Raw genomic sequence first — 19,596 nt, 5'->3', positions numbered from 1 at the left:
ATATATATGTATATATATATATATATATAAATATGTGTGTATATATATGTATATATCACATATGTATTATTATACATATATATGTGTGTATTATACATATTATAAATTTATATATATACACATACATATATAGTTATGTGTATGTATTAGAGATGCGCGGATAGGCAATTATTTCATCCGCAACCGCATCACAAAAGTCGTCAACCATCCGCCATCCACCCGAACTAACATTTAATCAAAACCGCACCCGCCCGTTGTTATATATCTAATATAGACGATGCAAGGCATTAGTGAGGTTATAAAGCTTTTGCCTGTTAAAGAAAGGAGACTGATCCAATGCAGCAGAGACATTCAATGCGTGCCACGCTGTCACGACCCAGACGCACACCAGTGCGCAATCATCTGGGAGCCGCGCTGAGCGCACCTCCAAGCGCGTGGAGGTGCGATGTCCCTCGCACCCGGGCTCGCGCCCGAGGCTTCAGCGTGCACCGCGGCGGCCATCCTACTCGTCGCGGCCTAGCCCTCGCGGCTCTTGCTGCTGGCGACGGCCGGGTATGGGCCCGACGCTCCAGTGTCATCCATTTTCAGGGCTAGTTGATTCGGCAGGTGGGTTGTTACACACTCCTTAGCGGGTTCCAACTTCCATGGCCACCGTCCTGCTGTCTATATCAACCAACACCTTTTCTGGGGTCTGATGAGCGTCGGCATCGGGCGCCTTAACCCGGCGTTCGGTTCATCCCGCAGCGCCAGTTCTGCTTACCAAAAGTGGCCCACTCGGCTCACCAGGGTGATATATATATATATAAATATGTGTGTATATATATGTATATATCACATATGTATTATTATACATATATATGTGTGTCTTATACATATTATAAATGTATATATATACACATACATATATAGTTATGTGTATGTATGTATATATTACATATATATTACATATATATAATCATTCCTTTCTGGGGGAAACATTAGAAGTAGGGATGTCTGATAATGGCTTTTTGCCGATATCCCGATATTGTCCAACTCTTTAATTACCGATACCGATATCAACCGATATATACAGTCGTGGAATTAACACATTATTATGCCTAATTTGGACAACCAGGTATGGTGAAGATAAGGTACTTTTAAAAAATGTTTATAAAATAAAATAAATAAATTAAAAACATTTTCTTGAATAAAAAAGAAAGTAAAACAATATAAAAACAGTTACATAGAAACTAGTAATGAATGAAAATGAGTCAAATGAAGTGTTAAAGGTTAGTACTATTAGTGGAGCAGCAGCACGCACAATCATGTGTGCTTACGGACTGTATCCCTTGCAGACTGTATTGATATATATTGATATATAATGTAGGAACCTACCACAATATTAATAACAGAAAGAAACAACCCTTTTGTGTGAATGAGTGTAAATGAGGGAGGGAGGTTTTTTGGGTTGGTGCACTAATTGTAAGTGTATCTTGTGTTTTTTATGTTGATTTAATAAAAAATAAAATAAATTTAATTTTTTTTTTTTAAAACCGATACCGATAATAAAAAAAAACTTCTTTACTAAAGCGTCCCATGTGTGATGTCTGTAGGAGTGTTTTCATGCATATTGGCATCGTAATGTAATGCCACTAGCGTCGTTAGCATTAGCTTGTATGCTAACGCGTTTACGAGGCTCTGTGTTAGTGTTATTGACTTACAATGGCATTCTTTTTGTATTGTTTCAGTTTTGTAAATTCACCAAAACGTCAGCGTGGAGTCGTTGAGTCTGTTTAGCTGATTGGAGAGCTACTGGTTTTGTTTGATCGGCCCTTTTACTGCCTTTGGAAACAATTAAGGTACATAAATCAACATTTACAAATGTGTAAATAACTCATTACTGCGTCCTTTAGTCCAGTGTGGCTGATATATGGAAAATATTTGTTTTCTTCTCAAATTTAGTGGGTGCGGCTTATACATGGGCGCGCTCTATAGTCTGGAAAACATGGTTATTCAGGCAGATCAAGTTGTGGTCTCTGGTGTGATACGACATTTGTACAAAATGTTGATATATTCCATGCATTAGTAAGTTTAAAATGGCTTGCTGCCTGACGAGTGGAATGTGCGTTGATGCTCAGGGAGCTGCCGTGGTTGCTGTCAATCACAGTCCGACTGGAACAAAGACACGTTATTGTCTTGTGATTCCTGCGCTTATCAAACCTGATTTAAGTGCCGACGGGCATGTGCTGAACGCCGCCGTTCTCTCACAGCGCCTTGAACAGCTCCAGGCATGTTTCTGGGAGCCAGAAACGCTCAGCGGTAGGAGGCAGGTCTTAATAATCCGACACATTTACAGACGCACGCCTTTGTTTCCATTTCTCGCTGGGCTTCAGAACAGAGACCTCACATTGACAACGTGTGTTATTAGCTCTTCTGTTTTCCTTAGATCAGCGTAGTATGTAAGTACGTGTTGGGGGAACACAGCAATAAGAATGAGATAGGATTTTACGGAAGGCCGCATTTCAAATGTCCTTTTCAGTCAGTGCGTCCTTTCACTATGCTAATGCTTCACCTCTTTGAACTGGTCTGTAGTAGGTCAAACTTCCCTAATGGGCAGATCATGACAGCCTGTCCAACAGCTTTATCAGCAGTCTTAGCTGGATGTGTATTAGCCTCACAGAGAGTGTCATCCCACCCCTCTTAAAAACGGGGGATGGGTTTCAGTATTTGAACCCCTGCTGAAAAATGTAACCCCTTACCAAGACATGAACTGTCCAGGACTTTAACGGTAGGTTCATTTGAACCTGATATCCACACAACATCTATCAAAAAAAGAACCTTTAATCCAAGTTGACCTATGAAGGTTCTCATCCACCAGGTGGTTGTCATCTCAGGGCCTTCAATCGTCCGCAACTGGACTGTTAGGTTTGTCTTGGAAGACATTTCAGCTCTCATCTGAGTAGACTTCACACTTCATGGTCATAGAGTTAGATTGTTACATCTAGTCTTAGACTTAGATTGTTACATCTAGTCTTAGACTTAGATCGGTCACATTTAATCTTAGACTTAGATCGGTCACATCTAGTCTTAGACTTAGATTGGTCACATCTAGTTTTAGACTTAGATCGGTCACATCTAGTCTTAGTCTTAGATTGGTCACATTTAATCTTAGACTTAGATTGGTCACATTTAATCTTAGACTTAGATTGTTACATCTAGTCTTAGACGTACATTGTTACATCTAGTCTTAGACTTAGATTGGTCACATCTAGTCTTAGACTTAGATTGTTACATCCAGTCTTAGACTTAGATTGGTCACATCTAGTCTTAGACTTAGATTGGACACATATGTACTACCAGTCTGTGGTTGCTGGGGGGGGGGGCATCTCCAGACTGGAGAAACTGATCCGGTGGGCCGGTTCTACGATCAGAATAAAACTGGACTCACTGGTGACGGTGGCAGAGAAGAGGACTGTGAAAAACTAGTGAGCACCATGGATGATGCCAGTCACCCTCTGCATACCGTTATCAGTAGCCAGAGGAGCCTGTTCAGTGCTAGACTGCTTCATACCAAGTGCAGGACTAATAGACTCAAAAACTCCTTTGTCCCACAACTCCTCTCTGGGGGAGGGGGTGGATAGATGGATAGATCTATCTATCTATCTATTGTTACATCTAGTCTTAGACTTAGATTGGTCACATCTAGGCTTAAACTTAGATTTGTCACATCTAGTCTTAGACTTAGATTGTTACATCTAGTCTTAGACTTAGGTTGTTACATCTAGTCTTAGACTTAGAGTGTTTCCCACTCCAGACTGGGCCCCCTTAGGAACCCAGTCTAGATTGTATTTTTTTACTCATTCTTCCCCAGCGTTTACCTTTTCCCCATCTTTTACAGGGCGCCTTGTGGCGACCCATCAGCGTTCCCGTTCTGTAACCCTGTACACTGTTTGTCTCATCTCTAACGGGTTTGTGCTGAAAACCAAGTTTTGTTGTACTTGTGCAATGACAATAAAGACCTAGACCTATCCTATCCTATCCTAGATGGGTCACATCTAGTCCAATGGTTGGTTCCAAACCTCCAAATATTTATACTCCAAAAACCAGGAGGGTGTGCCTGGGCAAGGATGGTTTTGCCCTATTGTAGTGACGGTGAGGGTGGACGGATGGTACAAAAGAGGAAACTATGTCAAGGTTGAGAAACCATCCCTGAACAGAGGAGGTGGTCCGCAACCCCACCTGTCCCCACATACAACACTGTCCTTTCAACCTTCCTACAAGACTCTGCAATTTAGCCTCTAACAAATAACAGGAGTTAGAAACATTCTGCTCACAGAAGGTGACCAGACTGCCATTTGTGCCGTTTGTTTACAACTGAATGGAATGTTTACGTGGGGGATTCCGACTATTTTGGACTAGTAGTAGTGGATCCACAGCGATGGTTCTGCCACACAATACCTCAATGCGAACGAGGCGAAATTACACTTCAACGACTGTTGTTGGCTTTTATTGTTTTTTTCTCACTACGATCGGGCGAAACCATCCTTGCCCAGGCACACCCTTCTGGTTTTTGGAGTATAAATATGTGGGGTTTTATTTGGCACCAACCGTTGGACTTGATCTGACCACTCTAAGTCTAAGACCAGATCTGACCAATTTAAGTCTATAACTAGGTCTGACCAATCTAAATCTAAGACTTGATCTGACCAATCTAAGTCTAAGACTAGATGTGACCAATCTAAGTCGAAGACTAGATGTGATCAATTTATGTCTAACACTAGATCTGAACAATCTAAATCTAAGACTTGATCTGACCACTCTAAGTCTAAGACCCGATCTGACCAATCTAAGTCTATGACTAAGTCTGAGCAATCTAATCTAAGACTTGATCTGACCAATCTAAGTCTAAGACTAGATCTGAGCAATCTAAGTCTAAGACGAGATGTATGGAAATAGAATTGTCTCACATCAACTTATATATATCAATATGATATTAATACATATGCATATATTAATAAATATACAAATACAAGTACAAATGTGATCTACAAATAAATAATTTGTATAAATAAAAGTGTATTTGTAAATATATTTTTGAGATTTGAAAAAATATACAAATAAAATTTATAAATATAAAAATGTGACATACAAATAAATCAAGAACTTGTATAAATAACGTGTATTTGTAAATATATTTTTGAGATTTGAATATAAATATGCTTGATTTTGTATTTGTATTTGTATTGAATTTGCATATGTGGATCGCTTTTTTTGCTTTTGTGTCGATGAGACATTCCTCCCACAAACCAGATGCACAAATAAATGTGACCTACACACTCCCCTGAACAACCAGCTGAGGGCACTGCAGCCAGAGCGGTCTGGGTCACAGAGCATTATAAGCAAAATGCCCGGAGTTCTCTGCACAAAAACAATTTGTTTTTGCTAAAAAGTTTCAACTTTGGATAGAATCGTTCTAAAATACAGACATCGTCCATGAATCGCAACCAAATATGGAATCAAATCATTGTTCAAACGAATCCCTATTGACAACATTGAGGGCTCTGTGTAAAGGCTTTCCAAAAAGTTACCAAATGTCCCCAAAGCTGACTTTCACAGAGGTAGCGCAGGTTCAATTCCTAGCCAAAGCCCCATTGACCCCTGACCAGGTCCACTGCTGATCTTAGTTGTTGGTTTTGAATTGTATCAAAGCAGAAGAAAACTACAGGACTTGACTTAATCTGTTGTTGTTTTCTGCTTCTTCCAGACCGCGTACTGGCTGTCTTGTCAAGGCCATGGGCAGCAAAACCTTGCCAGCTCCAGTCCCTCTCCACCCATCTCTCCAGCTGTCTGATTACTCCCTTCTGCAGAGCTCCACGGGGCTCCAGCTGCCCGCAGACCACTTCCACAGCATCTACAGCTTTAGCGCCCTGCACGCTATCCAGCTTCACCAATGGACCCCTGGTTACCTTCCCGTGGCGCTGCCTCGTTGCACCATCTCAAAGTTGCCGGCCCACTTCTCCTCCGTGGCCTCCATTCCTATATTCCCCCACCTCCTGCAGCCCAAGCAGGACTCGGCAGGGTTGCTGCAAAGCTCGAAGAAGAAGCCTCGCTTCGACTTTGCCAACCTTGCCACGGCAGCCACCCAGGAAGATCATCTGAAAGCAGAGGACCTGAGCATGGCAGGTGTTGCCGCCGCCGCCGCAGCCGCTGCGTCCCACCACCCCAGTTCACCTGGGTGCCTTCTGGATGTGGCCAAGTTCTCCTCTCCAGAGCGCAAGTCCACTCGAGGCCGGTTGCCCTCTAAGACCAAAAAGGAGTTTGTTTGCAAATTCTGCGGCCGCCATTTTACAAAATCCTACAACCTGTTGATCCACGAGAGGACGCACACGGACGAGAGGCCGTACACCTGTGATATCTGCCACAAAGCCTTCAGAAGGCAGGACCACCTCCGAGACCACAGGTGAGAACTTGGCTTCGCCGCAATATACGAGCTTACTTTTCATGAACAAACTAGTAATGCCGGTTCATAGCTGAAGAGGTATGCAGAGCCTCTACGGAGCCTCAAACTCCAGTCCTCACATCTTTCTCTGCATCCCCTGCTTTTTGCGTAACACAGATATATATATATATATATATATATATATATATATATATATATATGTATGTGTGGGAAAAAAAATCACAAGACTATTTCATCTCTACAGGCCTGTTTCATGAGGGGGGGGTTCCCACAATCATCAGGAGATTTTAATGGGAGCATTCACATACCATGGATTATATAGGGCACAGAGTGGGTGGGTACAGGCTGGTGTAGGGGCGTGGTGATTGGCTCATGTGTTACGTCTCAACTAACATTGGACACAAATTCCTCAATCTGATTGACAAACACTTTCCCAAAGACAACACCCTAAGAAAAGTATTCAACAAGAACAACATTAAATTGAGCTACAGCTGCATGAACAATATACGACAAATCATCTCAAACCACAACAAAACAATTGCAAATGAGCCGTCGGCCCCCGGACAGAGCGACTCCAAAACCAACAAAGGTTGCAACTGTCGAAAGAAACCTGATTGCCCTCTCAACGGGGGGTGCTTACAAACATCAGTTGTCTACCAATCTAAGGTAACACGCAAGGACATTAACACATCCGACACATATGTAGGATTAACTGAGGGAGAGTTCAAAACCAGATGGAACAATCACAAGGCTTCTTTCAGGAACCAAAACCTGCGAAATACCACAGAACTCAGCAAACACATTTGGGACCTCAAAGACAATAATGTTGAATATTCAATAACATGGCAAATTCTTGCATCCAGCACACCTTACAATAGTGGTAATAAAAGATGCAACCTATGCTTGAAAGAAAAACTGTTTATTATTTACCGTCCAGACCTGTCATCCCTCAACAAGCGCAGCGAAATTGTAACAGCATGCCGCCACAGACGGAAACACCTCCTAGGTAACACATGAGCCAATCACCACGCCCCTACACCAGCCTGTACCCACCCACTCTGTGCCCTATATAATCCATGGTATGTGAATGCTCCCATTAAAATCTCCTGATGATTGAGGGAACCCCCCCTCATGAAACAGGCCTGTAGAGATGAAATAGTCTTGTGATTTTTTTTCCCACACATACATATATTGCGCTCTACTACGGTATCGAGCACTATTTTTTGGATAACCTTATTAAGACATATATATATATATATATATATGTATATATATATATATATATATCGATAAAACAGAAGACGGAGCCTCCGCCAACATTCATAGAAGCGCTGACATAGATCCTTGCGATTGGTATAGAATATCAATTTTCTTGCGACATTATCTTGCAAAGCTAAACTTTTATTTGTCATAGCACGGTGGCACAGGGGTTAGTGCGTGTGCCTCACCATACGAGGGTCCTGGGTTCGTTCCTGGGCTCGGGGATCTTTCTGTGTGGAGTTTGCATGTTCTCCCCGTGACTGCGTGGGTTCCCTCCGGGTACTCCGGCTTCCTCCCACCTCCAAAGACATGCACCTGGGGATAGGCCCCTCCCACCTCCAAAGACATGCACCTGGGGATAGGCCCCTCCCACCTCCAAAGACATGCACCTGGGGATAGGTTGATTGGCAACACTAAATGTTCCCTAGTGTGTGAATGTTGTCTGTCTATCTGTGTTGGCCCTGTGATGAGGTGGCGACTTGTCCAGGGTGTACCCCGCCTACTAGAGATGCGCGGATAGGCAATTATTTCATCCGCAACCGCATCAGAAAGTCGTCAACCATCCGCCATCCACCCGTTCTAACATTTAATCTAAACCGCATCCGCCCGCACCCGCCCGTTGTTATATATCTAATATAGACGATGCAAGGCAACCACCTACTCAGTGGCCTAGTGGTTAGAGTGTCCGTCCTGAGATCGGTAGGTTGGGAGTTCAAATCCCGGCCGAGTCATACCAAAGACTATAAAAATGGGACCCATTACCTCCCTGCTTGGCACTCAGCATCAAGGGTTGGAATTGGGGGTTAAATCACCAAAATGATTCCCGGGCGCAGCCACCGCTGCTGCCCACTGCTCCCCTCACCTCCCAGGGGGTGATCAAGGGTGATGGGTCAAATGCAGAGAATAATCTCGCCACACCTAGTGTGTGTGTGACAATCATTGGTACTTTAACTTTAACTTTTTAACTTAGTGAGGTTATAAAGCTTTTGCCTGTTAAAGAAAGGAGACTGATCCAATGCAGCACAGACATTCAATGCGTGCCACGCTGTCACGGCCCAGACGCACACCAGTGCGCAATCATATGGGAGCTGCGCTGAGCGCACCTCCAAGCGCGTGGAGGTGCGATGTCCCTCGCACCCGCGGCGGCTCCACCCGGGCTCGCGCCCGAGGCTTCAGCGCGCACCGCGGCGGCCATCCTACTCGTCGCGGCCTAGCCCTCGCGGCTCTCGCTGCCGGCGACGGCCGGGTATGGGCCCGACACTCCAGCGCCATCCATTTTCAGGGCTAGTTGATTCGGCAGGTGGGTTGTTACACACTCCTTAGCGGGTTCCGACTTCCACGGCCACCGTCCTGCTGTCTATATCAACCAGGGTGAGCCCCACCCCTTTCGTGAGCGTACTGCGCGCGGAGTGACCCCTGTTACGCGCCCCCGGCAACGGGGGTGGCGGGCAGGTAAGCTGCGCGGGCAGGTAAGCTGCGCGGGCGGAGCGCGCGGAGTGACCCCTGTTACGAGCCCCCGGCCACAGGGGTGGCGGGCAGGTAAGCTGCTTACCTGCTGCGCGTGACGCCGGCCGCGGCGAAGGCGGACGAGGCGGGGTGTCGGTGCGGTGGGCGCGGTGGTGACCCTGGACGTGCGTCGGGCCCTTCTCGCGGATCACCTCAGCTACAGCTCCCGGTGGGGCCCTCTCGGGGTGAAGGGGCCTCGGTCCCGGACCCCGGCGAGGCGTCCCTTCTCCGCTCCGTAAAAGTGTCGATTTTTTTTTTCCTTCTTCTTCTGTTGTGGCATATGCTGCAGGTGCCTGCTCGTTTTTCGTATGTGGGTAACAACATTTAACTATGTATATATATTTCCCAATTGGTTTAACTGCCACCCGCCTGAATCTATTTAAAATCTAATTTTTTTTTATTTCAACCGCCCGACCCGACCCGCGGATAAAATCTAATTTTTTTTTATTTCAACCGCCCGATCCGCGGATTATCCGCGGATCGGGCGGTTGTGTCCGCAAACCGCGCATCTCTACCGCCTACTTCCCGAATGCAGCTGAGATAGGCTCCAGCACCCCCCGCGACCCCGAAAGGGACAAGCGGTAGAAGATGGATGGATGGATTTTGTGGGATAGTGTTTCACACCATTTTGCACCATGACTAGGGAAGGTTGTTTGGATACAAGGACAGAGGCAGAGTTGGCAAAGGAACAACTCAATTGTCCACAGGCAATGCGCCGGAAAACAGCCACAAATGATGCTCGGGGAAAGAACTAACCAAAAGCTAGGAGTTGAGAATGTCTCTGCAAATAGAAGGTGCAGTAAGTGGAGGACAAGAACGGTAGAGGCGAAGATGAAAGCTAACGTTTTGTTGCCCGAGTCACTGTGCTTTTAGACGGCCTTTGTTGGGAACTGGGTGTGTCTTGTTGCTTTGTTAAGGGATCTTAAAGGGAAAACAAAAAGGGCTCCACCGTTAATCAACATCGAGGTTGTAATTAGTTGCAATAAATAACCACAGTCACCGCCATTTGAGCGACAGACATGTTCGCCAATCAGAATTTGTTACGCCTCTCCGTTTCTTTAAACGACGTCTCACTCCCAGCATCACTCTCACTCTCAGCACTTGCGCAAGTTCAACCGAATTGACTGAACGCAGTGAGCACTCTTTTCGGTCATTCACAATCTTTGTCCCAGTGGGCGGAGAGAGAGGCGCCAGCTTTATACACACACACACACACACACACACACACACACACACACACACACACACACACATACACACGCAGGAAGGAAACACGAACAAGAGGGCCTCCTTACTGGTGAGTCACCAGTGAGAAGTGTCGCATAGTAACAAAAATATGATGACAAAACCAAATGTCTCGTGGGAATATTTCAGCTTCATCTTGGACGGGCAATATACGCCCATCAACACGGGCGATCGAGCAAGAATGCCGTGATGACGTGATAGCAACAAACTAAAAGACGACGTCTGACATAGTTTTATTTTTTTTTAAATTTAAGTTACATTTTTGCTTACATAAATTTGTATAATTTTTTCTATGTTTGTTTAGTTATCAGTATAAAAAAGTTATTTATACAAAGTTATTTATATCGTTTTAAATTGTTACTTGCGTTATCATTACATGACAATATAAACACTAACTATGTGTGTATATATATATATATATACATTATATATATATATATATATATGTATATATATATATATATAAATATATGTATATATATATATATATATGTGTCTATATATGTATGTATGTATTCATATGTATGTATATGTATATACAGTATATATACATACACTCATATATATATATATATATACACACTAGAGATGTGCGGTTTGCGGACACAACCGAGGAGTCCGCGGATTATCCGCGGGTCGGGCGGTTGAAATAAAATTAAAAAAAGATTTTATCCGCGGGTCGGGTCGGGCGGTTGAAATAAAAAAAAATTAGATTTTATCCGCGGGTCGGGTCGGGCGGTTGAAATAAAAAAAAATTAAATTTTATCCGCGGGTCGGGTCGGGCGGTTGAAATAAAAAAAAAATTAGATTTTATCCGCGGGTCGGGTCGGGCGGTTGAAATAAAAAAAAATTAGATTTTATCCGCGGGTCGGGTCGGGCGTTTGAAATAAAAAAAAATTAGATTTTAGATAGATTCAGGCGGGTGGCAGTTAAACCAATTGGTAAATATATATACATAGTTAAATGTTGTTACCCACATACGAAAAACGAGCAGGCACCTGCAGCATATGCCACAATAGAAGAAGAAAAAAAAAAGAGATGGCAACGCCGGCAGCAAACGTGGTACGCGACAAACTAAAAAAGGGAATACTAAAGACCAGGGGAAAAAAAGGCCACAAAAGTTCAGCGTGGACTCGTTTTTATGAGGTTGTAAATCAGGATGATAGTAATGCTGGCTACATGATTTGCAAGAGCTGCGACGCTGTTTATGTCTCCGACAGTCACAAAACCGGGACATCTAACATGGTGCATCACATTTGTGCAAAACCCCGAATCTCCACAAACACCCTGAGCATGAGCAGTTTCGTCCGCCGTGATCCCAGAAGAGTGCCATAGGATGTTAAAACAAGATAGAACGCAGCTGCCTGCAGCAGTTTGAGTGGCGCGAGCGCGCTTGGAGGTGCGCTCAGCGCGGCTCCCAGATGATTGCGCACTGGTGTGCGTCTGGGCCGTGACAGCGTGGCACGCATTGAATGTCTCTGCTACATTGGATCAGTCTCCTTTCTTTAACAGGCAAAAGCTTTATAACCTCACTAATGCCTTGCATCGTCTATATTAGATATATAACAACGGGCGGGTGGCGGATGGCGGGCGGGTGCGGTTTTGATTAAATGTTAGTTCGGGTGGATGGCGGATGGTTGACGACTTTTGTGATGCGGTTGCGGATGAAATAATTGCCTATCCGTGCATCTCTAATACACATATATATATATATATATATATATATATATATATATATATATATATATATATACACATATATACATCTATATATATATATATATATATATATATATATATATATATATATATATATATATATATATATATATATGTGTGTGTGTGTATATATATGTGTATGTATATATATATATATATATATATATATATATATATATATATATACACACACACACATATATATACACACACACATATATATATATATATATACATATACATATATATATGTGTGTATATATATATATATATACACATATATGTGTGTGTGTGTATATATATATATATATATATATATATATATATATATATATATATATATATATATATATATATATATATATATATATATGCACATATATGGCACACAAGCACTATTTTGTAATCTTTTAATCCAGGACATGTTTATTTGGTCTTTTCAAGCACGTAAAAAAACAACAACATTTGAGTACAAACGGGAAAATCGGGCCTAATAAAACTAATAGTGAAAAGTAGGGGTGGGCAATACTGGGATTTTTGGTATCGATCCTTTTTATTTTATTTTTCCCGCCCAAATGCAGCTGGGTTAGGCTACAGCACCCCCCGCGACCCCGAGAGGGACACGTGGTAGAAAATGGATGGATATAATTAATAATAATTATAATTGGTTGTAAAGAGTATGAAAATTGGACTCCTACATTTTTTACTTCTGTGACGACCTCCTTAAAGTTGTGTAATCAATCAGAAATATCAAGCAGCTAAAATGCGCCAAACATGAATAAGTGTGGAGAGTGTTTTGCATTTTTCCCATCATGCTTTGTAATGGATTTAAATGGGTGTAGTTATTTTTTTTAATAATATCCACAAAGTTCAAAAAGCAGGATGTGTTACGTGTGACCATGTTTGTTGATTTTTTGTGCTGGTTGAATTATGTTTTTCCCCGCACCATGACTAGGGAAGGTTGTTTGGATTGGATCGTATAAGTAAATGCTGTGCACATCCGTATAATTAACGGCCTCTGACTTGAGTTACTTCTGTTGGTTACCACATAGTGACAAAATGGCAGCTATCTGACTGCTTGTATATTAAACGTAAACACCACACCCGACCAAATTGCTTATTGGACTCATACCGTCTTGTGGGCCGTAGTTTGACGTCGACAAAAGCCCTGATTCAGTCTGGATTAGGTCAAATATTATTGCATATTGTTCTAATGTGTGGAAGAATATGTTGATTCACTCGTCATTTTCAGTTTTCTGCATTTTTATGTGTAAATGCAAATGATCTCAAAACCATGCAGCCATAGGAGGGTGAAACAATACAAACTAAAGATCAGAGTGTCACAATGTCTCTGATTAATTATTGTATCAGAAGTATTTAACACCAACAATAATATCTGTGCTGCATGAAAGTGTTTATCTAACTCAACCTGCAAGGTTCAGTAGTTTTTTAACAACAGTTTGTGGAACGCTCTCCCTGACCACCTGAGGGCACCACAGACTGTGGGTGCTTTTAAAAAAGGCTTAAAAACCTTTCTTATTTAAAAAAAAAAGCCTTTTTTTTTTTTTTAGATATATGCGTATTAGTTCTAGCTATTAGGCTGTTCTAGTTTTAATTTTTATTTATTTTTATTATCTTTTTATTTATTTTTTATTTTTATTTTTAATTAATACACTGTAGCACTTTGAGGTTGTTTGCTCAATATAAAGTGCTTTTTACAAATAAAATCTATTATTATTGTTTTTAAATCGGGAGTGCTACTGAGACATATACTATGTGGCAAAAACTAAACGGTACTGTTCAGTTGTAAAGATCAATAGAAAGATCCGGTTCATGTTCACCATCAAACGTTGCAGTGGACACTTTTGCACTTGTAATTGAACAGTGTCAGTACAGATGGCGTAGGGTAGTATGTCAGTTCTCCTTTAACTTCATGTAGTGTGGGTCTTTCATGGGTGGATGGCGGACGTAGCTACTGTAAATTGCAGACTATAAGCCACTACTTTATTTTCCTACACTTTGAACCCTGTGGCCTTTAAAACGATGCGGCTAACTCATGGATTTTTGTTTTTCTGACCGCCGTAATGCAAGTAGTTTTAAAAATAAACCTTTTGGACGAGTTCGCTCACTGCAGGTTCTTCCATCTAGCGCTTTCCACCGAGAGTAGAAGTGCTGTTCCTCTAGCCGTCCGTAGAGTTTTTACCTGTATGGATTCGTAATTCATCGCTCCAAGCGAGGTCTGTAAGTTTTACAATATAACTAAAACTGTTTGTACTTACTAAAGATGTCTGTCGGAGTGTTTTCATGCATATTTGTAATGTAATCAAGTGAGCATCGTTAGCATTAGCTAATATGCTAACACATTGCATTATTTTTGTATTTTTCTCATTTCACAAATTCCTCAGTAAATTCACCAAGACGTCACTGTGGAGTTATTGAGTCTGTGTGGCTGATTGGAGAGCTAGCTTGCGCAGCTAATGGGTCTATGACGATGACTTCTGTTTTGTTTGATCAGCCGTTTTACAGACTCCATTTTTCTTTCATCTGACCACAGAACTTTCCTCCAGAAGGTCTTATCTTTGTTCATGTGATGTCAGATGAAACAGAAACGGAGCTGTTTGGCCACAATACCCAGCAATATGTTTGGAGGAGAAAAGGTGAGGCCTTTAATCCCAGGAACAGCATTCCTACCGTAAAGCATGGTGGTGGTAGTATTATGCTCTGGGCCTGTTTTGCTGCCAATGGAACTGCTGCTTTAAATGGGACAATGAAAAAGTAGGATTAGCTTCAAATTGTTCAGGACAAGCTAAAATCACCAGTTGGGTCTTGGGCGCAGTTGGGTGTTCCAACAGGACAATGACCCCAAACACACCTCAAAAGTGGTAAAGGAATCAGGCTAGAATGAAGGCCTTCCCAAAGTCCTGACTTAAAGGTGTGCACAATGCTGAAGAAACAAGTCCATGTCAACACATTTAGCTGAAGTGCAGCAATTTTGTAGTCAAGTGGTCAAGCAGAAGCTTGTGGATGGCTACCAAAAGCGCCTTATTGCAGGTAAACTTGCCAAGGGACATGTAAGCAAATGTTAACATTGCTGTATGTATACTTTTTGTCATGACTCGGTCCTGGGTGTGTGCTTTTCCGGGATGCAACGGAAAGTTGGCTCGGGCGAGACGGGAATGGAGGTACATGATTTATTTATATTTATCCAAAAAAAAAGGAATAAACGAAAGCGCGCACAGTGGCGGAGAATAAACTATGAAACCAAAAGACTATAGCAAAAAATACAAATGAAAAGCACGCACAGTGGCGGAGAACAAACTATGAAAAACAAAAAGACTATAAACATGGAACAAAAACGTACTTTGACAAGGGACATGAAGCAGGATCTTAGAGGAATGGACATGGAAGGAATGGACAGAGCATAAATGTGATGAGGTCGTCAGAAAGACAAACTGAAAAACACTGAACTTAAATACTACAGACATGATTAACGAAAACAGGTGCGTGACGTGACAGGTGAAAACTAACGGGTTGCTATGGTGACAATCAAGAGTGCACGATGAGTCCAAACGTGGAACAGGTGAAACTAATGGGGTAATCATGGAAACAAGACAAGGGAGTGAAAAGACAGAAACTAAAGAGTCCTATAACTAAACAAAACATGACTTAAAACAAAACATGATTACACAGACATGACACTTTTGACCCTCACATTTTCAGTAGAGCCATAATAAATTCATAAAAGAAGCAAACTTCATGGATGTTTTTTGTGACCAACAAGTATGTGCTCCAATCACTACATCACAAAAAAATAAGAGTTGTAGAAATGATTGACAGCCATGACATGATGTTCTTTACAAGTGTATGTACACTTTTGACCACGACTGTACGTCCATATATTCACCCCTGATATACAGGTAAAAGCCAGTAAATTAGAATATTTTGAAAAACTTGATTTATTTCAGTAATTGCATTCAAAAGGTGTAACTTGTACATTATATTTATTCATTGCACACAGACTGATGCATTCAAATGTTTATTTCATTTAATTTTGATGATTTGAAGTGGCAACAAATGAAAATCCAAAATTCCGTGTGTCACAAAATTAGAATATTACTTAAGGCTAATACAAAAAAGGGATTTTTAGAAATGTTGGCCAACTGAAAAGTATGAAAATGAAAAATATGAGCATGTACAATACTCAATACTTGGTTGGAGCTCCTTTTGCCTCAATGACTGCGTTAATGCGGCGTGGCATGGAGTCGATGAGTTTCTGGCACTGCTCAGGTGTTATGAGAGCCCAGGTTGCTCTGATAGTGGCCTTCAACTCTTCTGCGTTTTTGGGTCTGGCATTCTGCATCTTCCTTTTCACAATACCCCACAGATTTTCTATGGGGCTAAGGTCAGGGGAGTTGGCGGGCCAATTTAGAACAGAAATACCATGGTCCGTAAACCAGGCACGGGTAGATTTTGCGCTGTGTGCAGGCGCCAAGTCCTGTTGGAACTTGAAATCTCCATCTCCATAGAGCAGGTCAGCAGCAGGAAGCATGAAGTGCTCTAAAACTTGCTGGTAGACGGCTGCGTTGACCCTGGATCTCAGGAAACAGAGTGGACCGACACCAGCAGATGACATGGCACCCCAAACCATCACCCAACCATGCAAATTTTGCATTTCCTTTGGAAATCGAGGTCCCAGAGTCTGGAGGAAGACAGGAGAGGCACAGGATCCACGTTGCCTGAAGTCTAGTGTAAAGTTTCCACCATCAGTGATGGTTTGGGGTGCCATGTCATCTGCTGGTGTCGGTCCACTCTGTTTCCTGAGATCCAGGGTCAACGCAGCCGTCTACCAGCAAGTTTTAGAGCACTTCATGCTTCCTGCTGCTGACCTGCTCTATGGAGATGGAGATTTCAAGTTCCAACAGGACTTGGCGCCTGCACACAGCGCAAAATCTACCCGTGCCTGGTTTACGGACCATGGTATTTCTGTTCTAAATTGGCCCGCCAACTCCCCTGACCTTAGCCCCATAGAAAATCTGTGGGGTATTGTGAAAAGGAAGATGCAGAATGCCGGACCCAAAAACGCAGAAGAGTTGAAGGCCACTATCAGAGCAACCTGGGCTCTCATAACACCTGAGCAGTGCCAGAAACTCATCGACTCCATGCCACGCCGCATTAACGCAGTAATTGAGGCAAAAGGAGCTCCAACCAAGTATTGAGTATTGTACATGCTCATATTTTTCATTTTCATACTTTTCAGTTGGCCAACATTTCTAAAAATCCCTTTTTTGTATTAGCCTTAAGTAATATTCTAATTTTGTGACACACGGAATTTTGGATTTTCATTTGTTGCCACTTCAAATCATCAAAATTAAATGAAATAAACATTTGAATGCATCAGTCTGTGTGCAATGAATAAATATAATGTACAAGTTACACCTTTTGAATGCAATTACTGAAATAAATCAAGTTTTTCAAAATATTCTAATTTACTGGCTTTTACCTGTACTGTGTGTGCTTTTTTAATACATTTGTTAGATTCTAAAGAGACTTTAATTTGTAATCCAGAGAATGAGATGTTCAGGTTATGAGTCGTGACGAGTGCCATAGCTAACATCTGTGTCAATGTGTTCCACGGTCTAGGTACATCCATTCCAAAGAAAAGCCCTTCAAGTGCCAGGAGTGTGGGAAAGGCTTCTGTCAGTCCAGAACTCTGGCAGTTCACAAAACCTTACATGTGCAGGTGAAGGAAATGAAGCCAGCCAAGGTGAAGTGATTCCTTCCCTCCCAGGGGAGGAGACTCGGACACTGGATATTTACCAAAGACGAACAATCACCCAAAAAGCAACCGTGCCGACTGTTGGTGGAGGACCTTTAGACCTCGTCCACCTTTGATGGAATGCTGCTCAAGGATGAACCAGTTCTTAAATAGGAGATAGTGAGTATGTCAGTAGGAATGTGAAATGGACTTGAACAGCAACAGAACCAAAGAACCAGGTGGCTCGGTCCAAATCCTGCATTGCACATACTCTGGACTTCTGACTTTTTAACCGTTGCAACCAAATGGTATGCAAGCCATCGTATCAAAGACACCTTTTCCTCCATTTTCAAGCCTTGCTCACATTCCAATGTTACTTTTTGTACAAATGCATTATAACATAAATTGTATTTTTGCACTTTAATCTGATTTTTGATTATAACATGTATCACTGGATATTCCAAAACCTATTTTCAAAATGAATAATCATTTCTAAATAAACTATTTTACTGTAACTGCTTGAATCTGTCTTGAACCTCTCGAACAGAATGTTTGTCACGACTGGGACCGTGGCGTGGTTTGTTCTCCCGAGGTGCAAAAGATTTGGACCATACGTGGCGTGAAGGGGAGTACATGATTTATTTAAACAAACAAAAGGCGCGCACAGAGGCGGAAGTACAAAAGTTGACTATAAACACAAAACTTGCACAAAGGCAGAAACTATGAACAATTAAACAAAACTTGCAAACTATGGCATGAATAAAGAAAACTTACTTGGACGAGAAACCGGCATGAAAAAAAAGAGCAGCAAGGGTCTTAAGGGTGTGTGGAGAGTGTGCAGAAGCATACCGTATTTTCCGCACCATAAGCCGCCCTGGGTTATAAGCCGCGCCTTCAATGAACGGCATATTTCAAAACTTTGTCCACCTATAAGCCGCCCCGTGTTATAAGCCGCATCTAACTGCGCTAAAGGAATGTCAAAAAAACAGTCAGATAGGTCAGTCAAACTTTAATAATATATTAAAAACCAGCGTGATGTGGGCGCGCATGGAGTCGTATATCAACATGGACGGAGCTGCGTGAAAAAAGCCACCCGGCCTCTTCGCGTAAACTTACCTTAACCACTCGCTCATCTTTTCTTCATCCATCCCTTCGAGTTAGCTTTTATGATGACGCCGGCTGGAAAGGTCTCTTTTGGCAAGGTCTTCCTTTTGAATATCACTATGGGTGGAAGTTTCTGGCCATTAGCATGGCAAGCTAGAACCACAGTGAAGGATGACTTCTCATTCCCTGTGGTGCGAATATTCACCGTACGTGCTCCCGTTGTATCCACAGTGCGGTTCACAGGAATATCAAAAGTCAGTGGAACCTCGTCCATGTTGATAATGTTCTCTGGCCGGATCTTTTTTTCAGCTATCTTGTTTTTACAATATGCACGGAAAGTAGCCAGCTTTTCTTGAAAGTCTTTAGGCAGTTGCTGTGAAATAGTAGTCCGTGTGCGGATGGAGAGATTGCGTCTTTTCATGAACCGGAAACCTGTCGCTTAGTAGGAGCCATTTTGTGGTCTTTACAGATGTAAACACACAAAGGAAATGAAACGTAATATCAGTGCGCTTCTTCTTCTTCTTCTACGCGGGCGGGTGGTTGCTTACAGTAGAAGAAGAAGCGCTTC

The 19,596-nt window shown here is 42.3% G+C and overlaps 1 protein-coding gene across 1 annotated transcript in view; it reads left to right on the top strand.

Moving 5' to 3' along the window:
• Positions 1–18,428, top strand: part of osr1 (odd-skipped related transcription factor 1) — a 36,393-nt gene extending 17,965 nt beyond the window's left edge. The window contains exons 2-3 of the mRNA XM_061986890.2: positions 5,744–6,439; positions 17,810–18,428. Of these exons, the coding sequence (XP_061842874.1) occupies positions 5,772–6,439; positions 17,810–17,942 (801 nt within the window). The 5' untranslated portion in view covers positions 5,744–5,771 and the 3' untranslated portion in view covers positions 17,943–18,428. The remainder of the gene's footprint in view (positions 1–5,743; positions 6,440–17,809) is intronic.
• The last annotated feature ends 1,168 nt before the right edge of the window (positions 18,429–19,596 follow it).

This window comes from Nerophis lumbriciformis, linkage group LG26 (assembly GCF_033978685.3).
Source record: "Nerophis lumbriciformis linkage group LG26, RoL_Nlum_v2.1, whole genome shotgun sequence".
NCBI lineage: Eukaryota > Metazoa > Chordata > Actinopteri > Syngnathiformes > Syngnathidae > Nerophis > Nerophis lumbriciformis.
Note: the sequence above shows the minus strand (reverse complement) of the source record. Positions and strands in the feature narration are given on the sequence as shown.